This window comes from Eimeria tenella, genomic scaffold (genome assembly GCF_000499545.2).
Source record: "Eimeria tenella Houghton genomic scaffold, Eth_scaff31, whole genome shotgun sequence".
Taxonomy (NCBI): domain Eukaryota; phylum Apicomplexa; class Conoidasida; order Eucoccidiorida; family Eimeriidae; genus Eimeria; species Eimeria tenella.
The window spans coordinates 261287-275278 of NW_013542966.1; the positions used below are offsets into that span (position 1 = coordinate 261287).

Genomic DNA, 13992 nt, shown 5'->3' on the forward strand with positions numbered 1-13992 from the left:
AGCTCAGCAGCTCAGTACAATTCCTGCTTTGCCCTGGATAGCTTGGCACCTTACCTGTACCATGAGCCTCTAAGACTGTCACTTCGTGCGGCTGAATGCCTCCTTGGACCAGACATGCACGTATTGCAGCTTGCTGAGCGGGACCACTAGGAGCGGTAAGACTAGCGCTCCTGCCTCCATGGTTCACAGCGGAGCCTCTCAGGGTGGCCAGAATGGGGTTTCCATCTTTTAAAGCCTCTTCAAGGGGACGCAAGAAGACCATTCCAGCGCCTTCGCCTCGAGCATAGCCATTCGCACGTTGGTCAAAGGAGCGGCAGCGGCAGTCTGGAGATATCATCCGGGCTTTTGCAAAGCAAATAAAAAGATTTGGCGATAGCATAATATTCACGCCTCCAACGAGAGCCCCTGTGCAGCACCCTTCATGCAGCTTGGTAGCTGCATTGTCCAGGGCCACAAGGGACGAAGAGCAAGCGGTGTCAACTGTCAGAGAAGGCCCCTTGAGACCGAAAACGTAGGAGATTCTGTTTGAAATTATTGAAGGGGCTCCACCAGTGCCTGCTCGAAATGACAGCAGGAGCTGTACAATGCTGTTGCTGAGGCAAAAGTATCATGCAGTTGAGACTCAAGACGATTTGCACTAAGTGTTGGAAAAAAACATCGGCATGGGGCAATGCCGTCAATTCCCGTTTCTGCTTAGCTTCAGTCTTTCATGTGCTCTGAAACTGCGGACGACACGCTTGACGTACCTGTGAAGGAACCAGAGGGAATGTCAAGCATGTGCCAATCAGAATTGCAACAGCCCACGAAGCAGCCAATTTCCTGGTCAACCAAGTCCGTTTTACCGAATCCAGCGGACCAAATTGTGTCATAGGCCACTTCCATCAAGATACGTTGTTGAGGGTCCATTACTTTTGCCTCGATATTGCTGACGTTGAATAGCGAATTGTCAAAGTGGAAAGCGTGCTCAACCATAGCACCGAGCTTTGCATACGTGGTGTCGGGATGATCGGGATCACGATCGTAAAATGCAAACATATTCCACCTGTCCAGTGGGATTTCATCCATGCAGTCTGTTCCTGCTTGCAGCATCTCCCAGAAACGGGCTGTACTTGTTGATCCACCTGGCATGTGGCAAGCTGCGCTTACAATAGCAATGGTGGCCACTCTCCTGTCTGCTTTTGAAACTTTGCCGAAGCTGCTAGGCATTGGTGTAGGCTTATGGCCCGAAAATTGTTCGGCTATGGTTTTGTTGACGTAGCCGATCATCGCCCCCACAGTTGGATAGTCAAACATGGCCGTTGCGGGAAGTTTGATTCCAAGGGTGCTGGAAAGAGAGTTTCTGAGCTCGACAGCACCAATGGAATCGATGCCTAATTCATGCAGAGGCTGGTCCATTGCCGGAGGTGCCGCAAGACCTAGTGATGCCATGACAAGCTCGATGACCTTTTTCTCAACGAAGGAATGCCGTTCTTGAGAGTTCATTGAGCTAAGAATTGGAAGAGCAGTGGAGGTAACTTGGAAATCACGTGTTGCGTTTTTGAGCAACGCTGGAACTTTGTCATACCTGAGAAAAAACAAGACCAGTCCGAGCCATTAGCATTATAAATGTGTAACAAAGAACTCTTGATTGCCCATACAGCACTATATAAGTTGCCCACCTCATAAGGAAGCTTCTCCACCTGAAGGATTGGCACATCAAAATTCCGTAACGGTCTCCACTGCGCATAACGTCCTGAAGGACCCTGCTGCCTAGGTCTTCAGTAATTCCCCTCATGCCCGCTTTCTCCAGGAGAGATTTCAGCCCAGCTGCCATTCCATGCTCCACCCACGGACCCCACTGGATGCTCTGACCACACAATCCTATAGACCGGCGCCAAGCAGCTATAGCGTCAAGGCAAGAGTTGGCTGCTGCATAGTTCGCCTGGCCAAAGTTTCCTAAAATGGCTGTGACCGACGAGAACATCAGGAAGATTTCGAGGTCCTTGTTCAAGTCCAGTTCCTCGCACACCTCGTGCAAGTTCCAGGCCCCCAATACCTTTGGACCATAAACCTTCTCAATCGACGCCTTGTCTTGCTCCGCGAGAGCTTTGTCATCAGTCACTCCTGCTGCATGGAATATTCCGCGCACCGGAGGCCATTCGCCAGATTGAATTTCTTCAAATGCTTTTCTGACGTCTTCTTTCTTGCTCATGTCGCACTTTACGTGCTTGATTTGAATGTTTGGTTGGGCACTCAACAAATATTGCCAGGTTTCTCCTTCCTTCAATTCAGCGGATGGCTCCCCAGACCGCGAAAGCAGTGCAATGTGCCTAGCGCCTTCCTCTATGAGCATTTTGCAAACGACTAGACCAAGCGCTCCATGACCACCTGAGATGACATACGACTTGTCAGCCTCAGACGTCGTCTTTAGGGCTATCGGGGATGCGGGCACATCTGCAGGCGTTTCTGTAGAGTAGGATCCATCGATTGGTTGCAGGGCACTACGCATTCGAATAATAACTTTTCCGATGTGCTGGGCTCTCTGTAGGTACCTAAATGCAGCCACTCCTCCCTCAACAGGATCTTCCATGTCAAATACTTTCAGTGGAAGGCTGGAGAGCCGACCACTCTCGACGCTCTCCCGGATTCTGTCAAGCATTCCACCAAACCAAGCGGGGTCTTCTTCCATCATGGTGTCCACAGCTATTGTCTCATACATCACATCTGGACGAGCCTCCTTCACTTGCTCACGAGTCCAAATGCCCCTCTTGCCCAACTCCATGAAGCGTCCATTTGGTCCGAGCAGTTTGAGAGACTCTGGGATATAGTCGTCCACGAGTGTGTTCAGCACTACGTCGACGTGCCCATCTGGCCCTAGGAACTCACGCATATCCTTTGCAAAAGTCGCCGCATCGCGGCTTGTCGTGATATACTGAATTCCAGCGGACCGCAGGTATTCTTCCTTGGCTCCGCCGCTGCAGGTTGCATAGACTGTCGCCCCCACCCTTTGGCAGTACTGGATAGCAATCAGTCCCACGCCTCCTGTTGCCGTGTGTATAAGCACCCTGTCAGATTCCTTAACATCAGCCAGTTGGGCAAATGCATAGTCAACAGTAGCTGCGATAACAGGTAATGCGGCTGCTTCCTCAAAGGAGCATGGAGCAGGCATTCTCCTCAATAGTTCAGCAGGCGCCGTGACGAATGTCTTCAGACAACCTTGAGCGATTCCGTAAACACTGTCGCCAATTTGCAGGCCAGAAACCTGGCTGCCAACTGCCACGACCGTGCCTGCGCAGTCAGCACCGGGTTGCCCGGGGTCTCCGGGGTACAGACCCATAACATTAAGTACATCTCGAAAATTTAATCCTATAGCGCGTACACGAATACGACACTGATAGGGCTCGAGGGAGCTGCGCTGCATAGGTGCTTGGGGGCGAAGAGATAAGTTCGTTACTGCTCCACGGTCGGGCAAATGGAGCTCCAGTGGGCCACGTACAACCAAGGAAGAACGGTTGAGCCTAGGAAAAAGAACTTGGATGCCAGTTCCTGACTCTGCTGAACGGACGAGCATCTCGGTTTCTTGAGGATACACCAGGTGTTGGTCGATGATTTCGTTTACAGCTCTGGTAAGATCCAGTCCTTCTTCTATGTCCGCACACCCAATAAAGTGCGATGCACCAGTAGCGTCTACCTCCAGGCGAATGGAGCGAACAAGACCCCAGATCCCTGCATTCTGGGGATGCACGCAATCATACGTTGGTCCTTGGGCTCCGCAGGTCAAGATCCATGCAGGGTAAAACTGGGCTGTTTTCTGTGTAGCCATAACCTTGGTTACGTCCAGGACAGACGAAAGAATATCTTGAGGGCTTGAAGCTGTGCTAAGAGCGAGAACAAAAATTACTTTGTCTGACTCTATAGGTGAAGAGGCATCCGGCAATGGCAGGACGTTGGCAACGGTTTCAGCTGTTGGTTTTGAGAGCCAAACAATGGTTGTCTCTTCGTTGTCCGAAAAGTCATCACGCAAAGCTTCATGATCCCCAGTACAGTCAATGAAAATAATTGCTGGTCGTGCTGGCTCCGCTGTACTGCAAGTATCCGTAGAGCAGGGCCCCCCTTCGTCAGTGTGAGAGCTTATAGCATCTGCATCGGCTGCGTTCGGCTGCGCAGGGCGTTGGGCGTCGCTGTTGAGTGGAGATAGTTGGCTGACACCCTCGCTTTCTGCCTCTGTCGTACTTTGCGAATCCAGCTTTGACGAGGGAATCCATTCAATGTGCCACAGAAGATCGCGGGGAATCGCAGCTGAAGGCTCCATGTCTATCTGTCGGAAGGTGACCCCACTGAAGTCTGATACTACCTTGCCATCCGATGTGAAAAGCTGAGCATCAACAGTTGCTGCAGTTGGGGTACGAGACAAAAGGGAAACCCGGGCCCATATTTCCTTTTCTGAGCTTGCACTGAGTATAGTCACGGATTCGATGGAAAAAGGAATCATAGCCTTGCGCTGCCCTTCATCTGATAGCAAAATTGCGGAGAGTTGTAGCGCACCATCCATAACAGCAGGGTGAAGACGGAAGCCACGCTCGAAATTCTTCGGGCTCACTGCTTGCAGTAGACCAACAACTGCATTCTCACCCTTAAATGCGCGCTTAACAGTGCGGAACCGTGGACCATACGACAAGCCAGCTTTCTGTAGCTCAGCGTAGGCTGAGGACATATCAACTTCATCGGGGCACGCCTCCAGGATAGTCTTGCTATCGACGTCTGGTATCTCTATGGAGCTTGTGAGGATTTGTGCATATGCGTGGACCTGCTGCTCCCCCTCATCTGTTTCTGAGCTACTTAGCAAGCGTACTTGGCAGTGGGAGTCAACTGATACAGAGATGGAAGTGTTGGAGCCTGGCTGGAAGATGAGTGGCTTTTCGAAGACGAGCTGAGACAAGCATGGTGGTGTCGCCGTTGCTCCCTTGTCTAGGACCTCTCTGGAGGCTACTGCCATGAGCTCCAGCATGGAAGTTGCTGGCAACATCGGCTGATCCTTCACAACATGATCAATGAAAAGCGACTCTGCCTCCTCGCTCATGCCACCAACAAAGTCCACGCGACCATCCTCGTGAGCAACTTTGCGGCCCAGCAACGGGTGGCAAATGTCCCTCCACGGGAAGTACTTCCTATTGAAAACGACCGACGCTGGCTTCGCACCTTTTGCTGCGCATCGCATCAGAAACATATGTTACCAAAGTTCTTCAACGTGCATAGAATTTTCTTAATGATTACGTGGGGAAGACTACAGGGACCAGTTCGAAAGCGCACCTGCTGCAGCGGCGACGGCATCAATTGTTTCGATCTTGACCCCTTCTGGGTCGACCATGTTGATCCACTGGAGAGCACTATCAGCCTGCTCCTTGAGACAACCCCTTCCCATAGAAGTAAGCGTAGGACGAGGCCCTATTTCTACTAGTAAGGTAGCTCCATTTGCTACACAATGCTGGATAGCGTCACAAAACCTAACTGGCTTGGTGATTTGCTCAGCCCAGTAGTCAGGTTGCCGAAGAGCCTCATCACAAAGTTGTCCTGTGACTGTTGAGATCATTTCAATGTGCGGTGCATGGAGCTGCACTTGCTCTACCACTTTCTTGAAGGGCTCACATGTTGGTTCTACCAAGGGTGAATGGAATGCGTGAGAAACGGATAGAAACTTTGCCCTAGAGGAAGCATTCATTTTCTCCAGAATTGCTTGCACATCCTTTCGTGGGCCGGAAAGAACGATGCTTTTTAAGCCATTAACAACAGCAACCGATGACTTCCTCTGCTTTTCTCCATAAAAATCGGCTATGGCTTTCTCGCCCTGCTCTTCTGTAGCACGAACTGCTGCCATAACGCCGTCCATTGAGGGTAACTCTGCCATTATTTTCGCTCGACTGGCTACCAGATTAAGAGCATCCTCAAGCTTCAAGACTCCCGCCACGCACCCCGCCACATATTCTCCAAGACTGTGGCCCAGAACCATGTCGGGGAAGACATTTTTTGACATCCACAGCTCCGCCAGCGCATATTCAAATGCAAATAAAGCAAGCTGAGAAATGGTGCTGCTGGCAAGAAGCGTCTTCGCTTCACTCTCCTTCTGAGGTGATGGATAGAGAATGTCGATAATGGACACGCCCATAATGCCAAGAACAATTTCGCTCGCCTTAATCAAGCACTGTCGGAATACCTGATTCTCCTCATATAGCGCCTTACCCATATTAACATATTGCGAACCCTGTCCAGTAAACATGAAGCAAATCTTTTGTCTGCTGACGGGCCTCTCAATAGAACGGAGGTTGGCTGGCACTTCTTCGAGAATTACATGGGCGTTGGCCCCTCCGAATCCGAACGAGCTAACACCGGCAAGAAGTCGTTTTATTGAACCGTTTGCAGCCAGTGGGACAGCATCTGTGGGGAACTGGACAGGGAAGTCGGAGATGTTTATGTGCTCATTCAGCTTTTTGAAGTGGATATTGGGAGGAACAGTTTTGTTCTGCAACACCAGAACCGCCTTAATCAGCCCGGCAATTCCCGAAGACCCTTCCAGATGGCCAATATTGGTCTTCAGAGCTCCAAGTATAAGCGGGGCATCTTTTGCTCTCCCACTGGCGAACACGCTTTTCAGGGCGTGCACTTCGATTGGGTCTCCCAAAGCCGTGCCAGTTCCATGAGTCTCCACATAGGAAATATCAGCCGGCTTGATGCCCGCTCTGGCAATCGCTGCACGAATAACGTCAGCTTGGCTGGGGCCATTCGGTGCTATAAGACTGGCACTTCGGCCGACATGGTTGCAAGCTGTGCTTCGAATAACGGCTAAGACCTCCATCTTCGCTTCTTGAGCCTCATTAAATGGGACTATCATTGCCGCTGCTACGCCTTCACCCCTTGCATAGCCATTTGCTGAATCATCGAAAGTCTTACACTTGCCTTCAGGGGAAAGCATGCGTGCCTTGCAAAATGCAATGAACAAGTGAGGCGTAAGCATCAAGTTGGCGCCAGCAACAAGGGCAGACTGACAGTCTCCACGAACCACCTTTTCGTATGCAACATCCACTGCAACGAGGGAAGATGAGCAGGCTGTGTCAACAGCTACCGAAGGGCCCTTCAATCCATATACATACGATAGACGATTGGCAATTATGGAGCCCGCGGAACCAGTGCCGGAAAAGGAAGATATCTTGTCATCAGACATTAGGTACACCCAGTCATGGTTGCAAACGCCAACAAACACTCCAATGTTGGCATTGTGGAGGGATTCTCTGGTGTAGCCAGCAGAGACAAAGCTTTCGTAGGATACCTCCAACAGTATTCGTTGTTGAGGGTCCATGGCCTTGACCTCTGGGGGAGTAATGTTGAATAAAGTGTTATCGAAGTACTCTACGTTATCAATGAATGCAGCCCGCTTGACATAAGCCTTCCCAGGAAAATCAAAGTCGTCGCTGTACATTTCGTGCACACTCCATCGGCTTAGGGGAATATCCATCATACAATCCGTACGATTCATGAGCATGCGCCACATTGCTTCTGTCGAGTCAGAGCTGCCAGGGAATCTGCAGGCAACTGACACGATAGCCAGGCCCTCATGCGGGACACCACCACGCCCCATCTGAAAACCGGCACCACTCTCGGTTGGGCCGCTGTCCTCTCCCGTTGCTTCAAAGACATATTCGGTAATTGCATTAAGAGTCGGATAATCGAACAAGGTAGTTGCGGAGAGCTTCATACCCAGCTTTTTGGAGAGAAGGTTACGGAATTCGACGGCTCCGAGTGAGTCCACTCCGAGATCCTGCAAAGGCTTGTCAAACGAAGGAGGAGAGCTGCTCCCAAGAACTTGTCGAGCAGCCGCAGCCACTTGAGCCTTGATAAACTCTTTCCTTTCTGCCGTAGAAAGGTGCTTCATAGTCATGCCTGATGATTCTGGTAAATCTGCCGCCTCCTGCGAGACCCCTTCAAAAAGCGGGGGGACAGTGACATATCGAATGAAAAATGCCCTCCACTTGAATGCCTGGCAAGCCAAAACCGGGGGGCAGTCTGGATGAAGAAGAACGTCATGGAGAGTTCTAAAGCCAAGTTCGTTTGTAATTCCTTTCATGCCATTTCTTGCCAGTTGCTGCCTCATCTCTACTGCCATGCCTTGCTCAATCCAGGGTCCCCACTGGACTGACTGGCAGCAAAGGCCTTTTCGTCTGCGCCACTGCGCCAAAGCATCGAGGCATGCATTGGCTGAGGCATAGTTGGCTTGCGCAACGTTTCCTATAAGCGATGTGATGGAAGAAAACAACACGAAAAACCGAAGGTCTTTGTCGATGCCCTGTTCTTCGCACACTCGATGAATGTTCCAAGCCCCTGACACCTTGCCAGAATACACGCGACGGAGCCCTTCGAGTGACTGGCTGTCAAGGAGCGAGTCAGCAAGAGCCCCCGCTGCATGAAAAATCCCTTTGATCGGAGCCACAGTCTTCTGTATCTTCTTAAAGACGCCGCGCACGCTTTCGTAATTCGACACGTCGCAAGAGAAGAAGCTTACTTTACAATTGATATTTGACAGCCAGTCCCATTCAGGCACGCTGCCTGAGGGAGGCGGAGACTCGCGACGGGCTATTAAAACAATGTTTCGAGCTCCTTCCTCTGCAAGCCAACCGGCAACCACCAAGCCAAGAGCGCCAAGGCCACCTGTTATGACAATAGCCCCGTCCTCTACTGGTTCGATAGAGCTCGGGAACTTGACGACGACCTTCCCAATATGCTGGGCTCTCTGCAGGTACCTAAATGCAGCCACTCCTCCCTCAACAGGATCTTCCATGTCAAATACTTTCAGTGGAAGGCTGGAGAGCCGACCACTCTCGACGCTCTCCCGGATTCTGTCAAGCATTCCACCAAACCAAGCGGGGTCTTCTTCCATCATGGTGTCCACAGCTATTGTCTCATACATCACATCTGGACGAGCCTCCTTCACTTGCTCACGAGTCCAAATGCCCCTCTTGCCCAACTCCATGAAGCGTCCATTTGGTCCGAGCAGTTTGAGAGACTCTGGGATATAGTCGTCCACGAGTGTGTTCAGCACTACGTCGACGTGCCCATCTGGCCCTAGGAACTCACGCATATCCTTTGCAAAAGTCGCCGCATCGCGGCTTGTCGTGATATACTGAATTCCAGCGGACCGCAGGTATTCTTCCTTGGCTCCGCCGCTGCAGGTTGCATAGACTGTCGCCCCCACCCTTTGGCAGTACTGGATAGCAAGCAGTCCTACGCCTCCTGTTGCCGTGTGAACAAGTACTTTGTCACCAGCCTTCACATGCGCCAAATCTCCAAAGGCGTACTCCACTGTAGCGGCAATAACCGGCAGTGCAGCCGACTCTTCAAATCCAAGGGAAGATGGAGCCCGGCGAACGAGATTTGCATCAGTTGTTGCATAGGTACGAAGTGCTCCTGGAGCGATACCATAGACACGGTCTCCCACACGTACGTGTTCCACTTCGTCCCCTACGGCAACAACTGTACCAGCGAAGTCGGCACCTGGGGGTCCAGGGTCTCCTGGGTATAGGTCCATGACATTAAGAACGTCGCGGAAGTTAAGACCAACTGCCCGAACGCGAACTTCAACTTGATTGTGTTCGGGTGGGACCCTGGCTGCAAAAGCTTGCGGCCGTACTACTAAGTTTGAGATGGCACCTCTTTCGGGCATGTACAGCTCCAGAGCACCTCGTACCGCTAGATCACTCTTTTCGATCCTTGCAGCATAGAGAGTGTTGCCTCGTAGCATCAGCTCATTTTCATCAGATGTTGCCATACTCGAACGCAGGAAAGTGACAACAGCCTTCGCCATGTCATCATCCTTCTCAAAGTGCGCGATATCAAGGCAACCAATCTGCGTCGTGCTGCCAATCGAAACTTCTATTTCTAATCGTGCAGCTTTTACAAGCCCCCAAAGTCCACCGTGAGCTGGAAGGTCAGGTTGCGGTGGGGTTTGTTCTTCCTTTATTGGTGACTCCATGATGTCGCTGGTGAAGAACCACATGGGGGGCATTGTTGCTCCATTGTTAAGCAGAGCGGCGTATGCTTGGAGGAGGCGAATAGCTGCATGTGGGACATCCAGCGCTGCATACTCATCAGCTGTCAAAGCTTCTACAAAGGCGATAGCTCTCCATCTGCCACTTGTGAGAAGCTCCTGAACTTTGCTCCTCGTCGAAGGAATATCTTCAACACTAAGCACCCTGCCGTAGTCATCCCCCCCAAGTGCATTCGACAGCGCCTCCATCAGCTGCAAGCTGCCTCCAAGAACCAGCACTGGCCCTTTGCCAACTGCATGGTCCTGTATCTGGGTAGTCAATTCCGCTCTTTTGTCCCACCTAACCTTCCAAATAAGGTCACGCGGGATGCTCGCACCTACGCTACCCCCAATGTCAATGTTTCTAAGGGCAACCTTTTCAAGTGCCGCTACTGTCTGCCAGCTATCGTCAAAAATCCTAACATTTACCACTGCTGAGCGCGACCGGCATTCTACCAACTCTACGTGCGCCCAGCAGCCTGCCTTACCCTCCAGCTTTCGCAGCCATATACGACCAGCGCCAACTGGAACCATAGACACGTGAGCGCGAGAAGCATGTCGTCCAATGAGGGCGGCAGCAACCTGCGAAGAAGCACAAAACCCGAAACTGAATGCGAAACCGGCCCAAAGGAGCTAAAATAGCGCACGTGGCGTGAGAGATTATTAGGTTAACGTGTCAGACGCCTAGCAACGTCGGCCTTCATATGCTCCTCCTTACGTGGAGCGCCCCATCAAGAAGGGCAGGGTGCACTAAGAAGCCGCTCTCAAATGAGTCCTGTTTGCAGCCTTCCGGCAACATCAAGCGAGCTAATGCCTCAGACTCCGAACGAGAAATGCTGTGGACGGACCGGAATCTCGGCCCGTATTGAAGTCCCAAGTCAAATAAAGACTCGTACAATTGGCCAATCGAGACGGGCTGATTGCATCGCGCTTGGAGCTCCTTTAACGATGGGGTTGCGTCCTCTTTGTTCTGTTCCCCAAGAACAATCCGCGCGCTGCAGTGAACATTCGTTTCGTCGTCCCAAACACTACTCAACTCAACGTTCAAGTTTTTCATGATGTGGCAACGAATTGTCATCTCAACATCTTGAGGAACGACCTGGTCATCAGGTAGTGCCCCTCGGCTCGACAAAAGAGATTGAGTGACCTCCTCCAGCTCCACTTTGAGCTTCATATCCTTTGAACGCGGATCTGACGATGCTAGCTTGGGGGTACTCTCCTTGCTGCTGACTGGTGAAACAAGCCAAGTACTTGGAGCCAGAGATGGGCTGGCTAGTGCCGGAGTTGAGAAACCGCGCGAGTCACTGTCTGCCCGTGGTCTACGGACGTAGGCATCATTTACTCTTCTTGGAGTCCGAACTGTGCGAGGGCTAAGCCTGCCACAGTTGCGACTTCCTGCTCGGGTATTGAATTCGTAGGTGACACGCTGCGAACCGATCATCATCGGCCTCTCAAAAAATGCATTCTCTAGTGCGACTGCCCCTGAAGGGGTTTTGAGGTCCAGCGCGAAGGCGGCACTAGCAACGATTTCTGCCATACCCATGCCGGGCATCATAGCCTTCCCGTTTACCATGTGGTCAGCAAACAGTGGCACTGCTCGACGAGGGAAAGAAGTCTCGAACAAGAATTCTCCGTCCCCCAGTTTGCGATGTTTCCCCACAAGCGGGTGAGGAATTTGCACCCAAGGAATCGGTTTCCTGTGATAAATCAGTTCATCCTGCCCATGGAGGCCATGTTCCATTTCAAGCTGCTCTCCTACTCTATCCATGACTGCTAAACAGTTTTGAACAATAGACGCCTGTCGTTCGCTTGTCTCCTCTTCAGCCGCTGGGAAGGCAAACACCCATTCGACATCTTTCGCCATTTCGTCGACGCTCTGCTGGCCCATTTTGATCAGGGCTGCCCGGCCATTAATTTCCACGAGCAGCTTGCATCCGGCAGACACAAGATTACTGATGCACTGATCAAGCCGCACTGTCCGTATCAGATGGCGGGTCCAGTAGTGGGCGCTGAGGACTTGTTCGTCGCAGAATTCACCAGTTGTTGCGCAGATCATTTTGATGGTGGGACGGGAAAGTTTAACGTTTCCAATTATCCGGGCAAGGGGAGTGACTACGTCTGATAGTAATGGCGATGAAAAGCTCAAACGGTCGGGCAGGTACTTAAACCGGCCGGCTATGTCTAGCTTCATCAAAACCGACTCCAGCTCCGACTGAACTCCACTCAACACCAGTTGCTTCTGGCCGTAGACAACAGAAATTGCAACGGATGAAGTAGACCCCGCTGCTCCCCCAGCGTCGGAAATTGCCATCTCCACGTCTTTCTCGCCCACCCTACACGCTGCGGCCACAGCATCAGCTGGAAGGAAAGTATCAACAAGCTTGGCTCGTTGACATGCAACTCGGAGCCCGTCTTCAAGACTCATCACTCCCGCTATTGCAGCGGCAACGAATTCACCAACACCGATTCCCATTACTGCATCAGGTTTGACGCCCTGAGATATCAGACTTCTTCCAATAGCATACTCGAAAGAAAAGAGTGCGGGATCCGCGAACCGCGTTTGCCGAAGCCACTGCTGGCTTTGTTTGCCATGTGCCCTCTCTCCGGACCTGGGCAAGTCTTGCTCGGAGAAAAGGATGGACAGCAGTGGAACGCTGACCAAACGCTTAAGTATGTCCCCACACTCGTTGAGGGCTTTTGCAAAGGCTGGATCGCTGTCATAGAGCATGCGACATTTTTGCAGGCTTTCCACCCCTTGACTACCGAACATGAAGCACACCAGTGTGGGCTTTTGAGCCTTATATGGTCTCCTTCCGACGCAAGGATGAGGTGCTTCCTGTAATAACACGTGAGCATTGGCCCCTCCAAATCCGAACGAACTGACGCCACCAATCCTGGGTTTCCCTGTTGCCGGTGTTATTGGGAGCGCAACCACAGGGCATACGAACTTCGCGCCCTTGAGGTCAATGTGCGGATTCCACGTTTTAAAGTGGAGATTAGGGGGCATTTGCTCATAGCGAAGAGCAAGGGCAGCCTTTAGAAACCCTGCAATACCTGCAGCACCCTCAAGATGTCCAATGTTGGTCTTAACTGCACCCAAGAGAAGAGGGGAGTCCCTGCTAGACCTAAACACGGACTTGAGGGCTCCGATCTCTATCGGGTCCCCCAGAGGCGTTCCAGTTCCATGTGTCTCGACAAACAGCACCTCATCCGGAGCTACGGAAGCATTACGAAGCGCCGTTCGAATAATTCGTTCTTGGGATGGGCCGCTAGGGGCTGTCAGGCTGGCCGCCCGCCCTCCGTGGTTGACGGCTGTCCCTCGAACGATACAGAGGATGCGACTGCTGTCTTTCATTGCTTCCGTATGAGGCTTGATTACAATGGCACCAAGTCCTTCTCCACGAACATAGCCATTCGCACTGGCATCAAATGTTTTGCAGCGTGCATCAGGAGCCATCATGCGAGCCTTGCAGAACGCTACGGTGACATTTGGAGAGAGCATGAGGTTCACACCAGCGACCAATGCACAGGAGCAGCTTCCTGCCTTAAGTTCCTGGATGGCTATATGCAGCGCTACAAGGGAAGACGAGCACGCGGTATCCACAGTTAACGATGGGCCCAGCATCCCAAGAGTGTACGATATTCGATTGGATAAAATGGACGGTGCGTGGCTCGTCGCCGTAAAGCTACTGATTCCAAGACCCATCTGAGCGCATGTTTGCTGCCATTCATTGCAGCAGCATCCCACAAATGTCCCAATATTTGCCCTCAACAAAGTCTCCTTGTCGAAACCACTGTCATGCAGGGCCTCATAGCCGACCTCTAAAAGAAGCCGTTGTTGGGGATCCATACTCGATGCCTGCAAAAGCGCAACGCATTGCCAAATGAAACAAAAGCTTTTGATACATCCATCGGGCTGGCAGAGTAGTAAGCCCGGGGAC

At 51.7% G+C, this 13992-nt stretch overlaps 1 protein-coding gene across 1 annotated transcript in view; it reads right to left on the minus strand.

The window, feature by feature from the left end:
* ETH_00015480 (Equisetin synthetase, related) overlaps nt 1-13992 on the minus strand; it is a gene marked incomplete at both ends in the record, with an annotated part of 29999 nt that overhangs the window by 13897 nt on the left and 2110 nt on the right. The window contains 5 exons of the mRNA XM_013376060.1: nt 55-555; nt 747-1564; nt 1659-5184; nt 5290-10633; nt 10770-13910. Of these exons, the coding sequence (XP_013231514.1) occupies nt 55-555; nt 747-1564; nt 1659-5184; nt 5290-10633; nt 10770-13910 (13330 nt within the window). The remainder of the gene's footprint in view (nt 1-54; nt 556-746; nt 1565-1658; nt 5185-5289; nt 10634-10769; nt 13911-13992) is intronic.